Source organism: Physella acuta, unplaced genomic scaffold (assembly GCF_028476545.2).
Source record: "Physella acuta isolate Inbredline_101_S28 unplaced genomic scaffold, ASM2847654v3 ptg001591l, whole genome shotgun sequence".
NCBI lineage: Eukaryota > Metazoa > Mollusca > Gastropoda > Physidae > Physella > Physella acuta.
Genome location: NW_026733105.1, coordinates 48,671 through 68,897, shown reverse-complemented (window position 1 = coordinate 68,897; position 20,227 = coordinate 48,671). Strand labels below are relative to the sequence as shown.

At 38.9% G+C, this 20,227-nt stretch overlaps 1 protein-coding gene across 1 annotated transcript in view; it reads right to left on the bottom strand.

Moving 5' to 3' along the window:
- LOC131929078 (limbic system-associated membrane protein) overlaps positions 1 to 6,114 on the bottom strand; it is a 38,419-nt gene extending 32,305 nt beyond the window's left edge. The window contains exons 1-4 of the mRNA XM_059285268.1: positions 6,060 to 6,114; positions 5,366 to 5,475; positions 4,968 to 5,035; positions 1,204 to 1,340 (exon numbers count right to left, since the gene is read on the bottom strand). Of these exons, the coding sequence (XP_059141251.1) occupies positions 1,204 to 1,340; positions 4,968 to 5,035; positions 5,366 to 5,475; positions 6,060 to 6,114 (370 nt within the window). The remainder of the gene's footprint in view (positions 1 to 1,203; positions 1,341 to 4,967; positions 5,036 to 5,365; positions 5,476 to 6,059) is intronic.
- Positions 6,115 to 20,227: the final 14,113 nt, after the last annotated feature.

Genomic DNA, 20,227 nt, shown 5'->3' with positions numbered 1-20,227 from the left:
CCTGATCTAGGTCATCTGGCTCATAACATGTTGGCAAGTAATACGTGATTGTGGAGTAACGACCCTTTTAATATCACGGTTAAAAACGAAGAAGAAGAAGAAGAAAACAAAAGAGTCCCCTACATAAAACATCAGTGTGACTGTTCTGCTCCGGGCAGAAAGTTGTGTTAGATGTATGTACAAACACGAGTATGTATACATGGTGCACTCATAAAGATTAAAATAAATTAGGCGATTTAAAAAAAACACGTCCTGTGAAGTCACTTAGCCATATCCCATTGTGTCTTAAACACACTCACATAAAAGGTGTTTGTAGAGGCGTAGTGAAGGCGGGGCGGGGGATGCGGACCGCACCGGGTGACACCATTTAGTGGGGTGACACCATGTCAATAAATTGCAAATTGTACAGAAGAAATACGCTTTTGCCAGTTGCATTAATGAAAATTTTTTTTTTTTTTTTTTTTTTTTTTTTTTTTTTTTTATATAAGTCTATGTAGCCCGACGAGCACAATAAAGCGTTTAGCTATTTAGTTTTATATATTTGTAGTAAAGTCTTCAGTTTTTTATCAAAGTGTCTGACATCTTTATAAATAAAATTACAAATTTGTTTTAAAGGAATTTTAGTAAACTATAGCTCTAGAACATTGAAAATTATGTACAGTTTAAAAAAAAAGTAATTCAGCTTGTAATAGCTGAGAGCTTTGGAAGGTGAGTAAGACAATGGCGGTTTCAATAACTTTAATTGAGTTGTTTCCCTTGGTGAGAAGGCTTCGTAAATTATAATGGCATCAAGCAGCTGACGTTGAATAGTTTTTCTTAATCGGCAGGAGCATTGTGGAGAAGGGATAGACTGGAAGGGGGGGGGGGGGGGGGGGCGTACAAGCATATACAAGGCTGAAAGAGCAATTTAAAAAAAAAGTACGGATGCACTTTAAAGTTGAAGGCTTCAGTTTTGCAAGGGTTAAACAAAGCAGACTAAAACGATGGTGCGATCTAAATAGAACGTTTTAAGAATTTAAGATTGTTTGTACTGAGAACATGGAATATAACCGAGTTAAGACCTATCTAATACGATTAGGTTAAAGATGGTCTGGGCTGAGAAAGGGGATTATAATGGAGTTAAGACCTATCTAATCCGATAAGGTTTATGATTTTGAGATTGCCTGTGATGAGAAAGGGGATTCTAATAGAGCTAAGACCTACCTAATACGATGAGGTTGATGGTTTTAAGCCGGACTGGGTTGGTGTTGATCTGACAGTTGTAGATGCCCTGGTCACTGTACCTGACGTCCCTGATATGCAGGTTCCAGTCCCGGGTGTACGGCCGCTCTAGGCTAATACTGAGGAGAGAAGAGGGTGGTAGGGTGGGGGTATGAAAGTCATTACAAATCAGTAAAAACATAACACGGATTGCCTATGAGTGTGTCGATTATTAATATAGGTTTTTCTTGTGTAAATATATAGTCCAAGTGATTTCAAACATATACTAGCCACACAACACTGTATATTTCGTAGCAGTAGAAAACATTGAAATCTTCACATAAAAACGCAATGACGAAGATTACTGTATGGCTTAATCTGGGTGAGCTAATCTGCAATGTTTGCTTAGAAAAGCTTGTAATGTGCACGTATAGAGCTGGCTCTGCTACGGGTTGCATGCTCTAAGTGTAAAATGCATCATACCAGCACTGTAACATCCAAGACACTATCAGAGAGCATGCATTAGGAGATCAACCGTCGGCTGGTAGCATCAGCTTTTTAATGTAGGAGTTGGATATGCTGGAATGAATGCTTTTTACAAGACAATGGGGATGGGCGCCATGGAATGTAAGACGTCATAGCCCATCTAAATGACATTCATGCGAAAAACCTGTTGTTTGAAGAGCTGGTCAATGCTGACGTCATTCATCTGTGAAAATGATGTATGGCTCAGAGGATGCAGACACACTAGACCTAACTATCAGTTTTTATGGTTCATGACATAACAGATGCCATACATCCAAGCATGAACAAAGAGTAATATGAACCACTGCTGGATTAGCTGTTGATTTTCATGTGATGTAGACACACTACTAGGTAAGAGTAGTTATTAGGCATCCACTAGTTTAAACATTTTCCAAAAAAAGACGTATGGACTGTATTTGCTTACAGATACCAAATTCTTTCTTTTTTCAGCTTTTTTCTACAATGGGCTGCACTAAAAAAAGTGAAAGCCTTGCTGCCTACAAAGAGTGGTATGACAATCGTAAACAAGACTGCAACATCAACCACACAGGATCCTCTGGTCTAATGGAACTTGAAGCAGCCAAGACAATGTGAACACGCTCCCAGGTAGAGAGGGCGCCAGAGACAGGCTTGGAGGCTGAGTCTTCTTGAAGAACTGAAGCCAAAGGGATGTCTTGGGAGACAGCTAAATTAATAGCCGGGGATCGGAAGAAATGGAAGCAAATGGTGGAGGCCCTATGGTCCATAAGGAGCGGAGAGGACTAAGTCAAGTCAGGTCCCAGGACAATAGCCTACGTTACACAACATTTGTAAGTGATGGAGACAGCAAGACATACAACGAGCTAGCTTCTGTCTTCGTCACACTGTGTTGTTCCAATAAAGAAACAGGCCCTAATAACGTATCCAAGAGGTTAGGGAACGCTTCTAAGAAACCTAGTGGCTACTGAAGCAAAGAATGGCACAACACTAGATGGACAAAAAACTGGAAGCCTAACACAAGGTACTACCCTTTACAAATATTGTCAGGATTTTCAATTTTATTTTCTTTGCTACAGTGACAATTTATTTTTTAACCATATTTTAAATAAATACTCCTCAATTTGCAGGCAGAGATAAACCTACTTCAGGGGTATTACAAGAAGATTGTAGCCAGCAAATGTGACAATATAGACTATTATAGAAGAACTCAGGAGAAAAATCTTGATGGGCTTCCAACACGCAGCTTCCTCCGACGAAGTACCCAACTACCATGACTGTCCCACTGGAGTTGAGTCTTGGTGCTTTTGGCAGAGAGCCATAGTTCTCGAGCAAATACCCCATTCACACACTGGTAGAATCACCTGCTTTATGTCCGAGTTTGTGGCTAAGAAGGTCAAGCCAATATATGAAAGCACACCGCTGACAGTTTGCTCGAAAAGTGCTTATTTGGCATGACACAGAATGCTAATGAAAGCATCCATGCAAAGATTTGGGCACGGGTTCCAAAACACATCTTGGTGTCAAAAAAAATTGAAGTGTGCACTGTGTTGTCAATTTGCAGAATTCAATTCAGGGAGTGTCGGGAGTGAAACTCTTTGTATTAGCAAAGCTGAAAAGAAGGAGGGATTATAGGCAAAAGGGAGAAGAAAACAGATAGTGACTGCAAGGTTTATTGTAGAGAAGCAGTTTCATAAGTCTGAAGGGGGTAAAAGCTACAGTGCAGGAAATTTTTAGAAATATTTTTCTTGGTGTGTGAAGTCTCATGGCTAAAACAATTATTTTTATTTATTTTCTAGACTGCTTTGTTTTCTATGTATATTTTTTAAATGGATTTGTGTATCAATTGGGCTCATTGTATTGGCTATAGATATATGAATATAATAAAATATTTTGTCATTAAACTTTAATTTAGCCTTTTCTCTATTTTGTCAATTTTAAGGTAGTGTCTGTGGAATGGTACAACTTAATATGTGTCTATTCGGGTATCGTATTTGTAAAGAGAAGAGAGCTAAAAGTCACCAGAACTGCCCGTGTAACGGGTACCGATGCCTAGTACAAAAAAACAGGCTTTTTTTGGAGGATAAATCTGATATCGACATGGAATTAAGTGCCATTGGATTATCTCCCATTTGTAAACTTATGAAGGGATGTAACTTTAAGTGGAATTTAAAAAAAAAAAGAAGAATAAAGACGCGCTTAAAAAATGGTAATAAAAAAATGAAAAAATAGTTAGATAAATTATTTTTAAAAAAATGTATTAAAATTAGCAAAATATAAAAATAGCATCATTGAATTACCAACTACTAAAAAGAAATAAATATTACAAACTAAATAACATTAGCATTATTTTAAGATGTACTAATACAAGTATAAACCATTCCTTCTAAACAACACGTATTCTATATTTTTTTTTGGCAAAATTTTGGCTTCCCACAATGAGGGATAACATTTAAGACAAAGGCCGATCTCTTGGGAAAACTTTTAAAATCACTTCAAATTTCCAGTGTATATCTATTAAATTTATTTATTAGGTCCCATAAATATTTAGATGATTTAATACAACAAAAACGTATGTTTTTGTTTCAATAACGCAATAAAGAATAGCGTGATTAAAATATACATTCGTTTTTTTTTTAAAATCACTAAATGTTTATTTTTTTGTTTTTTCTTTTTTTTTTGCCTCAGTTTGCCTTGCGTGTTCGCTTTAGTATTACAGTTTTCATCATCGGCTTGTGAGGACTGATAAAATCACTAAATATTGTTTGTAAAGATATCAATATTTCCTTCCAACAACTCATTTAAGGCGATGAGTTCTATGCATATGTAAATTTGTTTTGCTTTTAGGTAACGAGTTGTTTACATTACGCAGTATATATAAAATTTGATAGTTTAGACCCCGATAACCTTCATCAAAGTACTAAAAGTCTAACATTTGCACCAATAAATACATTTTTGTGATGCATAATGTATTTGAAGTTATTGATAAAAAGTATTTGAAGTTATTGATATAATAACAACATTTTTTTCATCAGTAGTCCACCCTTAGAACAGAATATTCATCAAGCATTTAATGAGATTAGTATTAACATGCTACAAGGACTTTGGGGTGGAAAAAGCTTGTCTTGACTACTACTAAAACAGAGTTAATTTTATATTCAAAATGTTTTGAGATCCAAATGATAGTCTGTTGTTTAAGTAATTTAGTATACGCTTGAGAGCTACGGCATTAAAATATAAACTAGCGATGAATCAAATCAACCTACCGCTCGTCATCAATAATCCTTCTGTCTTCTAACGTGAGAACCGTTGAAACTTGATCTGTCCACACAATCTACAACATGTAAAGAAATACATAACACATAAACACGTAGTACATTTATAATGTAAGATGTTTATAAGACTTAGGTTAGACGTATTTCTTTTTTTTTTCAAACTGACAACTTATAAATCATTTTGTAAGCATTGTAAAAATGTAACTCAATATAGGTAAGTTTGCCAACATGCAGTGGTACCCATTTCGTCAACAGTTGTGGTACCGATATTGTCCACATTTGTGGTACCCATAATGTCCACAGTTGTGGTACCCATAATGTACACAGTTGTGGTACCCATATTGTCAACAGCTGTGGTACCCATGTTGTAAACCAATGTACCCACTCACCTGATAAGAACCAAGAGAGCTGACCGAACAAGGCAGTGTCGCCGTGGACTTCTCTTTGACCGTCACGTTGACCATGGGCATGTCAAACTTGGGCTCTGATGACGGTAAGGCTGAAAATATAAACATAGAGGAACTATTTACAGTATGAGTAACGATTATCCTTTCATACCTTGCGATCAATTGGGCAAAGGAAGTTCATCTGTTTCTGTGACATCATGGTGGTGAAATCAGAGCTATTAACATACGCCTTCACTTTCCTCATCGTTAATCAGGTACCCATCAAAACGTATTATTTATTTTTTATTTGCTTTATTTATCATTTAGATAAATCTGTTATCTTGATTTATTAACTTGGTTTGACCCGAAATGCATTTTTAAACCTAAGTGTACGTTAAGTAGTGACCATTGTGTCCGGATCGTTATTAGCTGCGATTGTTACTTTATCCAATCCAAAGCTACTTCCTTTGGAACCTTTGGAATATGAGGCGGTGGAGTTCACATTACTTCATCTCGATAACTAGATCATTGTGAGAGGGTGAGCTTTGAATTGACTAAGCGATTGTTTACTATTTCGATAACAACAAGACGTTAAACTGTTGTGAACTATCTTGATATATTGTAAAATCTGTAAGAAGACACTCCTAGATCAGATCCCAGTTAGGGGTTTACGCTAATCTGATTAAAAACAATTTGCCTATCCGCTTGTCAAGACTCAATACTGCCAAGGTCTTGTATCGCTGTCTGGCCATATTATATCCATAACGACCATAGCACGAACAATACCCTGAACTCCAAACCAAAGTAGTGTTCTAACGAAACCCGTAAACGAAATAAGACAAGAATTTAACACGTCATATCACTACTCACAAACGGGCATATAGTTTTGCCAGTATACAAAAATACAAGATCACACACTGTGTGTTAACAATATTAAATCAACACTGAAAACACACCATCTTTTACACAGAAACTGGGATTTTTTATACCAGTTTCCGATAATAGAATCTTCTTTAAAAAAGGGGGTGTTAGGTTACTGGTAGTTAATTAAAATACATGCAAGGTTTGCTAATGGTAATGCTAACTCTATCCCTAAACCTAACCCCAACCCTAGTCCTAACCTTACTTTACTATCATAAAGCTAGTCGATATTACAGTAGTAACAACAACCTATCACACCTATTTATGGAAGAGTCTATAATCAAACATCGGTATCTCCAATCATAAAAAAATGCATCTCATTGTTCAGTGGATTTTTCAAGAGAGGGAAAATTAATACTGGGAAATTAATTAGAATTATTTTTTGTGCAGTAGGATAAACATTGTAATAATGCCCACAATTCCTTGCTTATAGTTATTCGAACTGTATTTAGTATACTTTATTTTCTTTAAATATGATAGAATAGTAAAATTATAGATATAAATTAACAACATTAACACACAATGAACTAGCATTATAAGAGTCCACTGTGATTCCTACAATGGCACCAGAACCAAGAAAAAGTTTTGAGATCCCCTGATCAATAACAAAAGGGATTAAGCGGATATCATGGTGACATCTGAAAGGTCCAATCAAGAACATTGAGGAATTCTAACTCCTGCATCGAATTGTTAAAAGAATGGGGAAAAATGGAGTGTAAAGCGATCATGATGACGTCAACTTGGTAAAATAGGATACTATTTGTTGTGTGTGTGTGAGGGGGGGGGGGGAGGGAGGGGGGGAGTTCCATGCATGGGGATTAATATTTCATCTAATTACCCTGTTGAATGTTTTAAAGTTGTCAGATTTACTTTTTTTTTTTTGCACGTTAGAAAATTAGGCAACGTATTGTGGGATGTGTAATCAATATAAATTGTGGTGATCATTAACTTGTAGAGTGAAACATGTAATCAAAATAGGCCACATTGAGATGTGTAATTAGAGTAATTTAAAAAAAAAATCAACTCACAATAATTAGATGCGTAGCACGAAATGCCCTAATCAAACTTGCAAGAATTATGCTACTTCATTGTACATTTGCTACTTTGCATACTATTAGTTTTGGCGAGGTAAGTACACTAACATGAGATAGGTACACTAAAACGAGATTAATTAAACTCTACAAGTATGAGATTTATGAGACGGCGTGGTTGGATAATAGCGCGCTCGACTGCTAGTCCGAAGGTGTAGAGTTAAAATACCGTTTCATAATGCTGACTACATCATCCTTTCATAGAAAGATGGTACATCTACTTTACCTGCCCTATGGATCGGCTCAAAGTGGAGCTTTACTTAGAATGAGACTAGTTTAGCTTCTAGATATTTGCTCTGATACCACAAGAAAGAACGGTGTTTAACTCAGCTGTAGCGAGATTAGTTAAACTCAAAAGGAATGAGATTAGTTTAACTCAACATGTATAAGATATTTTAACTCAACAGGAATGAGATTTGTTAAGCTACATCAGAAATTGCCACAACACTACGTGATGAAAATTACCCGAAAAACTACCCCCGAAAAAGATTCGGACAAAAAAAATCAAAGCTGATTTCGTGTAGTCAAATATTTTTAGAGTCAGATTTGAAGGAAGTCCGTCGCGTGCTTCGGCAACATCGCTAGCAATTAAAGAAACGGATTTAAGGCAGTGTGTCACTCCCCCACCCCCAACCACTACCCCCACCCCAAACAGATGGGGTCCCGACACAGGGTGTCAAGTTATAGTGGACTGGGTCGCTTCATCAACATTTCTTTTTTTTTTCTACTTTGTATTTTGTTCCAGAATCGCTTGTAAAAGATTTGTCTGGTTTGTTCTGGTTTTTGATAAGAATGTACATATAAATATAGAGTTTTCTAGTGACAATTTGCTAAATAATTTGTACATTTTGGTCTAAAATGATATGAGCGTTTTATTTAAAGGCGGTTTTTTGTTAATAAAGACTGCGAATAAACGCGCACGAGTACTTAAAGAATACCGGAAATACATACATTATTACAATAAAAAAAATAATAATACAGCGATTCCAAATACTTAGTGACTGTTAGAAGGAAAAGATAAAAAACGTGTGCATCCCCTACTTGTGTAAATAGAACAATATCCACAGTTGTCATTTTATCAATTAAAACAAATACCTTGAAGAATTGAAGGCTCAATGTGCTTTCATATTGAGTTAAAACATTTAAGGTGATTTGTAACTAGATCGTTACATTTTCTGGCTAAATCTACCCATTCATATAATTAGTAATTTTTGAAAATAGTGTATATATTTATTCTGATGAAGACTACATTTCGAAACTTTGGGTTAGTTAAATTTACTTTTATTGACAGCATTGTTGTAGTTTTTCACGACAATCAATTTTCTAATAGTCAATTTTTTTTATTCACATTGACTATATGAAACTTGATTGTCTTGAAAAATAACAATGGCTTAGACTCTAGAAGTCAAATACAACGATTTTAAAACGACTTTTTTTTTTTTTTTTTTTCAATTCTTGTACTCATCGGTTGCTGAAGCACGCTCAAACACTCACTTCGGGCGTGGCGTGGCGTGTTAATATGGAGTGTATTTGCATTGACAAACTTGAATGAGAGGCGATACCGAATGTATTTTTAATGCGACACTGTTATTCCTTGTCTCTGGGGGCTGTTTGTCTGGAGTTACGGGGGTCGGGCGGTGGAAAGGGTGGGAGAAAATATTCCAGGGGCGTGTTGATAGAGAGGTTTAAAGGGTGGGAGAAAATATTTCAGGGGCTTGGTGCTAGAGAGGTATAGAGAGGGTGGGAGAAAATATTTCAGGGGCGTGGTGATAGAGAGGTATAGAGAGGATGGGAGAAAATATTTCAGGGGCGTGGTGATAGAGAGGTATAGAGGGTGGGAGAAAATATTCCAGAGGCGTGGTGATAGAGAGGTCTAGGGAGTGGGAGAAAATATTTCAGGGGCGTGGTGATAGAGAGGTATAGAGGGTGGGAGAAAATATTTCAGGGGCGTGGTGCTAGAGCGGTTTAAAGGGTGGGAGAAAATATTCCAGGGGCGTGGTGCTAGAGCGGTATAGAGGGTGGGAGAAATTCTCTCATGGGCGTGGTGATACAGCGGTCTAAAGAATGGGAGAAAATATTCCAGGGGCGTGGTGATACAGTGGTCTAGAGAGGGTGGGAGGAAATATTCCAGGGGCGTGGTGATACAGTGGTCTAGAGAGGGTGGGAAAAAAATATTTCAGGGGCGTAGTGCTACAGGTTTCACATTTAAATGTTAAAAACCCAATATATTCCAGTGGTCAAAAACATTAACGTGCCACATATATAGTTTGGTTTAAATAATTTGCTCCTCACAAAATCAAGAAAAACGATAACTTCAGATTTCTCGGTATCCAGCTTACTTATGGAACAAAAAAAAAATGAAATAAGTTCTCTCTCTATCCTTGAAGTGGGTTTATGTTACTAACTAGCTCAAGTGTGTTTTAGTCAATAATTAGATCAAGTTGTTTTAAGTCACTAATGAATTGCAGTGGGCGGGTTAAGTCTCTTACCACCTCTACTGATTTTCAGCCACCAACGTTTAAATCTCAGACTAATGTTACTGGTTCTTGTGTACATCCTTAACTTCCCCATATTGACCATCACATGACCATCACGTGGCCATCGCGTGAACATCACGTGACCATCACATGACCATCACATGACCATCACATGACCAACACATGACCATCACATAACCATCGATTGACAACCGTGCCAAATGGTTCCTTGCTAGTATTGACTTACACGGGTATATTTTCTCTATTCTTTTGGATGTAGGTTTAATTCAAAAGGCGTGATCTCTTCCGTCCTTCCCCACATTCACATTCCCAGTTTATCCTCAAACCACAGTCCCCATCCATCCTCTACCCCACATTCCCCATCCATCCCCAACCCCACATTCCCCATCCATCCCCTACCCCACATTCCCCAATCCATCCCAACCCCACATTCCCCATCCATCCATCCCAACCCCACATTCCCCATCCATCCCCAACCCCACATTCCCCATCCATCCCCAACCCAACATTCCCCATCCATCCCCAACCCCACATTCCCCATCCATCCCCAACCCCACATTCCCCATCCATCCCCAACCCCACATCCCCCATCCATCCCCTACCCCACATTCCCCATACATCCCCAACCCCACAACCCCCACCCGTAGAATCTAACACTGCATTCGTTTCAGCCCACCCTTGTCGCCAGAATCCAATTGGTGACTGTTTAGCTCAGAGTTTCTCAACTCGATTGCTGACTCTTTAGCTCCGAGTTTCAGCGGGTGAGCGTCCAGGGGGAGGTAACGATATTAACCCAAGTCTATTTGCGCCAGTTACTTGTCCCTGAAACACGCTGGCCCGACCCCCCTGGGGACGGGGAAACTTCTCTCTGCGGAGTGCAGTAGAAACTACAGGGCACGTGACTGAAATTCCCACCAACTTTTAAATTGTTAAACGCACTAAATTTTAAGGAAAGGAAAGGGTAAGTCACTCTCCTCTAAACGATAATAATATTAGAATATTTTAAGGGTCATATGGGCTTCATGTATTTTATATGTATTAAAATACTGTAGATCTATACCATAATGGATTACGATACACTATTGCAATACATATATTATATACTTTCTTGTAGATGTATTAATTAAAATACTGTAGATACCATAATAGATTGAAATACACACATTTATTTATCATGCAAATATTGCATATTAAATTATTTTCTAGATTAAAAAACACATTATAGCGACAATTGTAGTAAAGATAAATACCAGATGTAAATAATGTTTTCAAAACTTAAAACCCAACCGGCTCAAATATTTAATAAGCAAGATTAATGTATGTCAAAAGTTACTGTCAAGATAATAATATGCAAATTGTTTCAATTAACAACTAATTGTGTACTGAAAACCAGTCTCTAGACAGTTTTCTGATCAAATCGTATAACGTCACTTTTATTTATTTTTTCATCACGCATCCGAAGACAGCACATACCAACACAATTACACAGGCATTCACACGCGCAAACACACACATACAATTAAACAATCAACATACATCAAAAATTAAACGCACTTTCACATATATAGCTACCAAAATAAATACACCCACACATAAGAAGGTGAGTTGATTTATTTCAAGTCTGGTGTTAACAAATATAACTTAGTTTCGTTTCAGATTCAAATTTAAATACATTTTTTTTGTAAATTGATTTTTTTTTCATTATCCCCCCCCCCCCAGTACGAATTATTTTAACATTCTCAATAGCGTTGACCAATAAGACCACATCTAACATTATTTTTATTTTTTTTAAACACCGAAACATCTCGAATAACCGCGTGATGACCAGACACGCTGACGTCACGGCCCAGACGTTGATAGATTAGCCGTACAACTGTCAACACCGATGGTCCCGGCCCCGTCATTATACGGTCCAAACCTACTAGTACCCCGCCGTCTCTCTGTTGACAATGTACAAATCAAAGCCTGGGAGATTTATGGTATGGAAGGGAATCACCAATAACACGAGTCTCTCTATTCAAAGGCAACATCCAGCCCGAGCTTCAGTCATGCTTTCCACGGCTTCTCCTTATACAGAACGTGCCGATTCGACAAAACCCTTCTGAAATAATCAACACTCATTGAAATTATCACCCCCTACAAACCCAATCCGCAATACCCCCACCCCTTGCGTACTGTTGAATATATCCACCCCCCACCACTACCCACGTGACCAATACAGTAATCACTCATTACAGCGGCCGGACCAAACGTCAGCCATTGTTAACGTCACACCCGCCGGATCCTCGTCGACGTCTTCGGCTTATGCCGGCATCGCCTTCTTCCTGGTTGCGCGCGCATTCTAGCTCGGCACAATGCGCGCGCCACTTGTGGTAACAGTCTAGCATCGGGGTACAGACCAATAGAAAGTCTCGACTGAGTCACGTTTGCGGGGAGCTATGATAGACAACAGGGTGGTTAAAGGATAGGGTTTTACAAAAGCGTTAAATAGACAAAACAGTGTTTAAGGGATAAGGTTTTACAGAAGCGTTAAAGACAAGGCACCATCTTGGTTTTTTTTTTTTTTTTTATTCTTATATTTTTTTTTAAATCAAACATTATTTGAAGTTGGGTTTTAGGTGATACAATTTTTTATTTTTTTAGCGCAATTTCCATTCTGGAGAATTGCGTTTATTAACCCGTCATTTCTGGATGGATGGATGGATGGATGGATGAATGTGTGTCCGCAGCTTTAAGTCGTATCTCCTCCTCAACGAAGCAATATCGATGACTAGTTCCAAAAGCAATTATGTTAAGCAAGTTACGAGGATGAACATAGGCCATAAAAATTCCGGGTTTCTTTCATGGATTTCCCAGAAAAGCCAAAAAACCTCGAAAAAAAGCAGTTTTTGGCCCATATCTCGGCAACCAGACCACTTAGCGACTTGAAACATGTACCAATCGATTCCTGTCATAATTTAGAACAATATTGCCGAAGAAAGTTTTCAAAAATATCCTTTCGTTCGGTCACAAAAATTTTTTTGAAGTAATTAAAATTTGGACCGAATTAGTAGGCATTTTTTCCAACCACACCACACGCGTCATCACGTTCAATAGCTGCGCCATCAGGTTCAATGGCTGCGTCATCACGTTCAGTAGCTAGGCGCGCAATGGTTTTTAGTCATGTAACTCTATTGTAAATAAAACATGTAAAATACTGAAATTTTTTAAAATAAAAAACGTTTTAATAACTAACCAATGGTTTTACTAACCCTGCTCTTGATTTACGCTACGACAGAGCTATTTTTAGATAACATAAGGAAATTGCGCTAAAATTGTCACTAGACTTTTTAATTAACTTGTTTTCTCAATTATGTAAAGTACTTGCTTTTGCAACAGAAGTTAGCGTTCAAATACAACTATATTCTAGTCGCGCCACTGATGATACACATTACTTCATAACGTTGGCATGACACACTATTTTAGGCTATATAGTAAAATGCGTGTGGTATAATCTCGTGCACCGAAGTCTTACGAGAAATAAAATATAACATTATATCTTGAGCCTACATATGTGGACACATTTCTTGCTCAGAACAATAGGCCCCAGAAGTCTATATAATCATACTAAATTTTGTTTAAAGTATTTCTAAAAATATAGCAAACGAGCCGACCCGCGGCATATCATACGCCTCTGTTTAGTTGTATTATTTTCTAATTTTCAGTAATTCATATAATTTGTGAATTCGACTGTACCAATGCAGCCACTAAAAATATTTGCTTTAAAACACTATCAGTAGGTCGTTAAGGACTATACTACCCCCACCCTCCTGTCCCCCAACCCCTACCCTACACCCCCCACCCCCGTGAAAGCAGACTCCTCTTAGTTACCTCCCCTAAGTTTAAAACAGTTTTAAACAAAATTATCTGCCTCTAATAGCCGTCACTAAACCCGGCTCTACGATTGTAAACATTTAGCGTGAACCACAGCTCACTAGACCATATAGGGGTGCGGTGGTAGGGAGCGCGCTTACAGCTTGTTTTCTAGCGTCTCCCAGAAGAGAATTATATATATAGATAGATAGAAGATAGATACGACAAGCGATAATATTATAGTTACATTTTTAAATCTTAAAACCGTTTGGGAACCATCGATTACACTCATTTTTATATTTTTGTATTAAATATAAGCCGTTAAAAATAATTTTAGAATTATTTTATCTATTTAAATATTTAAAAACAATCGACCTCAACCTCTCCTTGAAGTCAACCGAAGTGGCCAGGTAAAGTAAAACACAAAAGCCGTCAATGGGCTATAGCCTAGTAGTTTATGTATATTAAATAATATAACATCCCCTATCACCAAACGACCTGACTCAACTAATCCAATTTAAAAATAAAAGTATTAGATAAATTGCTATTATATTATTAGTGATTATTTGTTTGAATATTTCTAGCCTTATTAAAACCGTAATACATGTTGTGCTTATTTTTCAAATGTTATTAAATATGTCATTTTGGTTGGAGAATATGCTTTCGTGCAACAACCATTTGAAACCAGCTTTTCGAGAGTTTCCTTGGAGAAAAAAGACCTATTACTTGAGCCTAAATAGTATATCTTGTGTGCGTAATATCACGCACAACAAAATCTTTATTTAAATAACAATATTTACGCCTACACAGCAGATATGTTTTTTCGAATGATGGGGGGGGGGGCGTAATTTTTTGCATAGAGTAATCATTGAATCGAATTCATGTCTAACTATAATGATACACTTATATTTAGTGACTTTTTCAATAGTTTACCCAAACATCCGGTGACGTATAAAGTGCAACTTTTACCCTTTTCACCCAGCATTGATCCAACGAAAATTGCGCACCAAACACAAATCAACCTGTGGTTTTTTGATATGCGCAGCAATAGTAGCATCGCTTATGTTGAATTACTTGTTAAGCATACATTGATCGGAATCAATAACACCAACTTTGTCTAATCTTGATATAATAATTTTCATGACTATGTGGGTTGGGTTGGAGGGGTGTTGGTTATTTCTTTGACATCTTTAGGAAGAAAAGTGTTGCCTCCCCTTTGCAAATCTCTTCAATTTGAGTTGTTTTGGGGTGCCATATTTGGCATCTAACATTGACACGCCAGGGGTCGCTGAAGGAAAAGTCACGCACGCAAACATCGTTTGCGGGGGACAAAAATTACAAGATGGTGGGGTGGTGAGGTGTGGGGTGGTGAGGTGTGGGGTGGTGAGGTGTGGGTTGGTGTAGGGTGAGGCTTAGTGTTGAAGGGTGTGGTATAGTGTTGAGGGGTGTGATGTAGTGTTGAGGGGTGTGGTGAATTGTTGAGGGGTGTGGTGTAGTGTTGAGGGGTGTGGTGTAGTGTTGAGGGGTGTGGTGAATTGTTGAGGGGTGTGGTGTAGTGTTAAGGGGTGTGGTGTAGTGGTGGTAGTTGTGGTGAGCGGTGATGTGTGGCGGTGAAGGGTGGGGTGAGATGGGGTATGGTAGGGTGTAGTGAGGGGTGTGGGTGGGGTGGGGAGTGGTGGTTAGGGTGTAGTTGCTTGGTGAGGAATGGGGTGTGGCGGTGAGGAATGGGGTGTGGCGATGAGGGGTGGCGTGTGGCGGTGAGGGGTGGGGTGTGGCGATGAGGGGTGGCGTGTGGCGGTGAGGGGTGGGGTGTGGCGGTGAGGAATGGGATGTGGCGGTGAGGAATGGGGTGTGGCGGTGAGGAATGGGGTGTGGCGATGAGGGGTGGCGTGTGGCGGTGAGGGGTGGGGTGTGGCGATGAGGGGTGGCGTGTGGCGGTGAGGGGTGGGGTGTGGCGGTGAGGAATGGGATGTGGCGGTGAGGAATGGGGTGTGGCGGTGAGGAATGGGGTGTGAGGGTGAGGGGTGGGGTGTGGCGGTGAGGGGTTGCGTGTGTTAGAGTGTGGTGTGGTGTTGGGCGTGAAAAAGTAAGAAGAGGGTGTGTGGAGTAGGGAGTCGGTAAGGATGTATTTGAGTAACTCAGAAAGGGACTCGCTTTGTTGTTAGGTAAGCGAATGTTTCTTTAGTTGCCACTTAACATTATTGAGCCAAGTACTTTCATAGTTTTATTTTGGTTTTGTAACGTTTATCTAGCAAATGCATATTTTAGGCATGTGGTTTAAAAATGGTTTATTAGATACGAGGTAAATATAAGTTGCCGGTCGTCAGACTCATGGTATTCATGTTCATCCGGCTGTGGGGCTGGCGGTCATGTTGTAGAGTCTGCCGGTTGTCCGGCTATAGGGACCGCCGTCCGTCCGGCCGATATTTAAATACAATACTGATGTAATCGTTGAGCCATCCATGAAGAAAATTAAAAAAAAAATGGGGCGTATTAATATCGCAGTATTTGAGAAATACCGTCGAAATTTTCAAGATCATTTCTATATAGTAGTATATAGTACAATGTCACGTTATATGTGTACATGATCACGCCAAGCATGTATATGACGACGTCCAACGTGTACAAAATCACGTCCGATGTGTACACAATTACGTCCAGGGTTTCTCTCACACGTAGGCTACATATCAGGCCTATGTATAAAATGTCATAATGAAACAAATACATCGCTTATACTATATTGGCGTTGAGACCATCTACATGTCATTGTGTACTTAGATTGTCATATCTACAGTTTAGTAACACATTATATGTGAATGTTCATAAACTGTATTTTTTCCTTCAATTTTTTAAAACAACTTCATTTATTTAGAAACTTTGTTTAAAATGTATAAACCCCAACACAACAATTCAGCATTCAGAATACAATGACGAAAATATTAAACAAATTAAACATACGACATACATTTATGTTACTAGTTTCTATTATCCCGAGTGAAATATATTCAACTAAATATGTCTTCAAGAATTCAGTATATCAGGATAGAGTCCATCAATGCTCACCATACAACAAAATATCCAACAATAATATCGAAGTATTTGTCTTCTAGACGGTGATATATTTCAAGACGTGTGACCCCAATCGTACTGACCACAGACTACCAACTACCCCTAGGTCAACTACTCCGCCATCTTCTCTCCTATTTGTCATTTCCATCTTTCCCCTCCCCTCACCCCCACCCCTACACGACCACCCGTTACCTATCCCTAGATTAAACCAAACCAATCGATGACAAGACAAATTCCCTTTTAGTTTTCAAGCGATAAAAATGTTGCCATTTCCCACGGACAATCCACACAAGTTGACACGGACAAATCAATCAAACTGCATCGCTTTTTTATACGGTCCCTCCTTTTTTTGCTCTGACCGACCCACGGTACTTCATAGTTAATCTCTCCCCCACTCGGTACCCCCGATATTCTATATGTTGATCGCATTATCGGCAAACACACAAACGCAAAAAACACACACGTAGGGTACCGAAAGCTATTTTTTCGGCTATTATTCAACATCGAAGTTATTCACACCATTTTGTTCAATGCTAAATTTCAAACCTTTCCCCATATTTAAAGCTTTAGCCCCCCCCCCATCTATAAATTTTTCGTCACTATCAACACCCCCCCCCCCCCAGCCAATACTTGTTCAAAGCCTTCCCCATACATCAGTGGCGGAACTAGAAAAAAAAGGCCCCCCCCGCAGAATTTTTTTTGGGCCCCTATATTTATAAATATATATATATATATATATATATATATATATATATATATATATATATATATATATATATATATATATAAAGAGAGAGAGAGAGAGAGAGAGAGAGAGAGATAGAGAGAGAAAGAGAGATATGGAAAACAAGGGTCGCTCTAAATTTTTTTTTTTAAATTTTCATCTGGTACACGAATAAATCAGAGGTTTTCCAACACACGAGCTGGCTCTTTCAGTTTTCAAAGTGAGAAGCACGGGCTCTCTAAATCTAGTCCAACACAACAAACTGACGCCGATTTTTATGAGGCTTTCATCAAAACGTTACCAACCGTGTGCCCTGTTTTCCAGAAGTTGAATTAAATGTTAACAATGTCGGCAGTTCATTTCTTGGATCTTAGGGCGCGGGTTTGTCCACACTACCAACTAGACACGCCAAGGCATGCTGTAAGTCCCTCGGCGACGGCCCAGGTGTCAGGGGAGTCACGGGGCTCTTGGAGCTACCGGTTACATTACTGCACGGGTGATGGGTGCGACACATTGTTTCTTCCGGCAGAGCTAAACCCCCCCTCCCCTCCCCCGAAAACAGTCTATCCTGGAAGAAACATTGGTGCGACACCTAATTAGATTTAGTCATCGAGTGTTGTAGCGAGACTTATTCCTATTGTTGTGGGAACTTTTAAACGACTGTCTGTGGGGGCCAACTTGCTCATATGTGATGTGCTCAGGATGACACTGCCGCCGGTTGTATTCAAGTAGTAACCTCATCCGCTTATGCAGGATCACGGGGCACTAAATCACATATTTCCGTTGGGCGTCCCCACTCCAATATGTACAAATGTTAGGCCTATGACAGAAACCTTTGCGGGGCTGTACTCAACAGCTTCCCAAGTTTTCATGTCGATTGGGTGAATGATGCAGTAATGCAAAATAGGCAGAAAAATGTTTTTCACATGTACAACTGTATGTGGATGTACAACTGTATGTGGCCAGGTCACGCGTTGGATAACCTTCTGATTTAGGGGAGGGGGGGGACTAACAAAAAGCCAGACCTCACACACCCCCACCTCAATGACGTCATTTATAAATAGTAATTGACTATTAATAATGTTCAATTAATTCTAAACGTTCTAATTAATTTCTAAATTATATAAAAAATAATCTTACCTGCCGGGTTTTGTGAATTAAATGTGCCTAATACTATGAAAGTAAATTAATATATGTTGACTAGATCTAGTGCTGTCTAGTGTCTGACAAAATGTGCTGAAGTGGTGACTCGTACGGTTAGGAAGTAGTTCATAAACGATACATTTATCTCCTCGATACTTGTGAGGTTGAGAAAGAGGGATGGGATAGGGGTCGGCTCGGGAAAAAACTTGAAAGAGACAACAAAACGCCTTGATCTATGTACATCAGCAACGCCCATTGGAAAACTTACTCAGGGGAGATAATTCCAAGTATAAGCCTTAAAAGTTTACTATGATATTTCTTGTAAAAGCAAAAACAAGTAAACGTATATAAAACTGAAGTTTCTAGTATTATATTATTTTTTTTCATTATTTGTAGGATGCAAGATAGTACAGGATACAAATTCAACCACTATCACAAACACATTAACATTGAAAAAATGTACAATGGATTTCTGGTCACTTACCAATGCCGCAAAGAAGAACCGCGCATAATGAAAGCCCACTTCATATGTAGCGGCTTTTCGTGCTATGGACTTTGTTGTTTTTTTTAAAGAATTTTGCCGGCGACAGCGTGTGTTTGATTGTAGGGAAATAGAACTCGGTCTTGACGATGGTTAAAAAATACAACTATAAATAACTGTTTTAAATATGTAAAAAAAAATTGGCGACAATTTTTGAACCCCCTGTTTGGTCCCCATCCCCCTGCCCCATCCGCCACAGTACACTTTGGAGGATCGGTCAAACAGTTACGTGTCCTCTATTTAGCTATCAAAGGGGGGGGGGGGCAATGAGTCAAAGAAGTCATTCAAATTTGAAGCGTTGCCTATATTTTACACTGTAGTTTGTGTTATGGATTTTATCTTTTGCGGAAGAGCTTGGTATAGTGACTGTAAAATAAAGATAAGCGTACCGCAGCTACAGTGTTTTTCTGTTACAAACCAAATATTAAGGCAAAAATGCACGAAAAATAAATTCAAAATTTTTAAAAAATATTAATTTTGGTCAGCCGTGGGCCCCTAAACGGCCTCCCCCCCCCCCGCGCAATGCGGGGTCTTGCCGGACTGTAGTTCCGCCCCTGTTCATTAGGTAAATGAACAACTACTGACTAGTGTCTTAAACAAAATGTGCAGAAGTGGTCAGTTTACAGTTCAGTAGTTCGTTAATCTATGCATTACATCTTATTGTAAGAGTAAGGGTGTGGTGAGGGGTAAAGGTGACAGGTAGGGATGAGAGGGGGAGGAGAGTGAGTTGGGAAGGTTCATTGGAAGGGGACAAGAAAGCGCCGATAAACATCTACATCAATAGTGCCGACTTTTTCCGGTCGCCTAGAAGACCAGGATAGTCGCCACAACATATCCCCATCCCGATTTCAAAGCGTGCCGGCAGTCAAATTTCAGATGCTTCGCTGAAGGGAGATAACAAAAAAGAACGGTAGGCTACGTCTTTGAAGTTGTCTATATGTCTGGCGGTCTCTCGAGCTATAGTCTGTGCATTTTTCTCAAAGACGTTTGCCGACTATCGTGTTTGTTTGTAACTGTAGAAGAAAG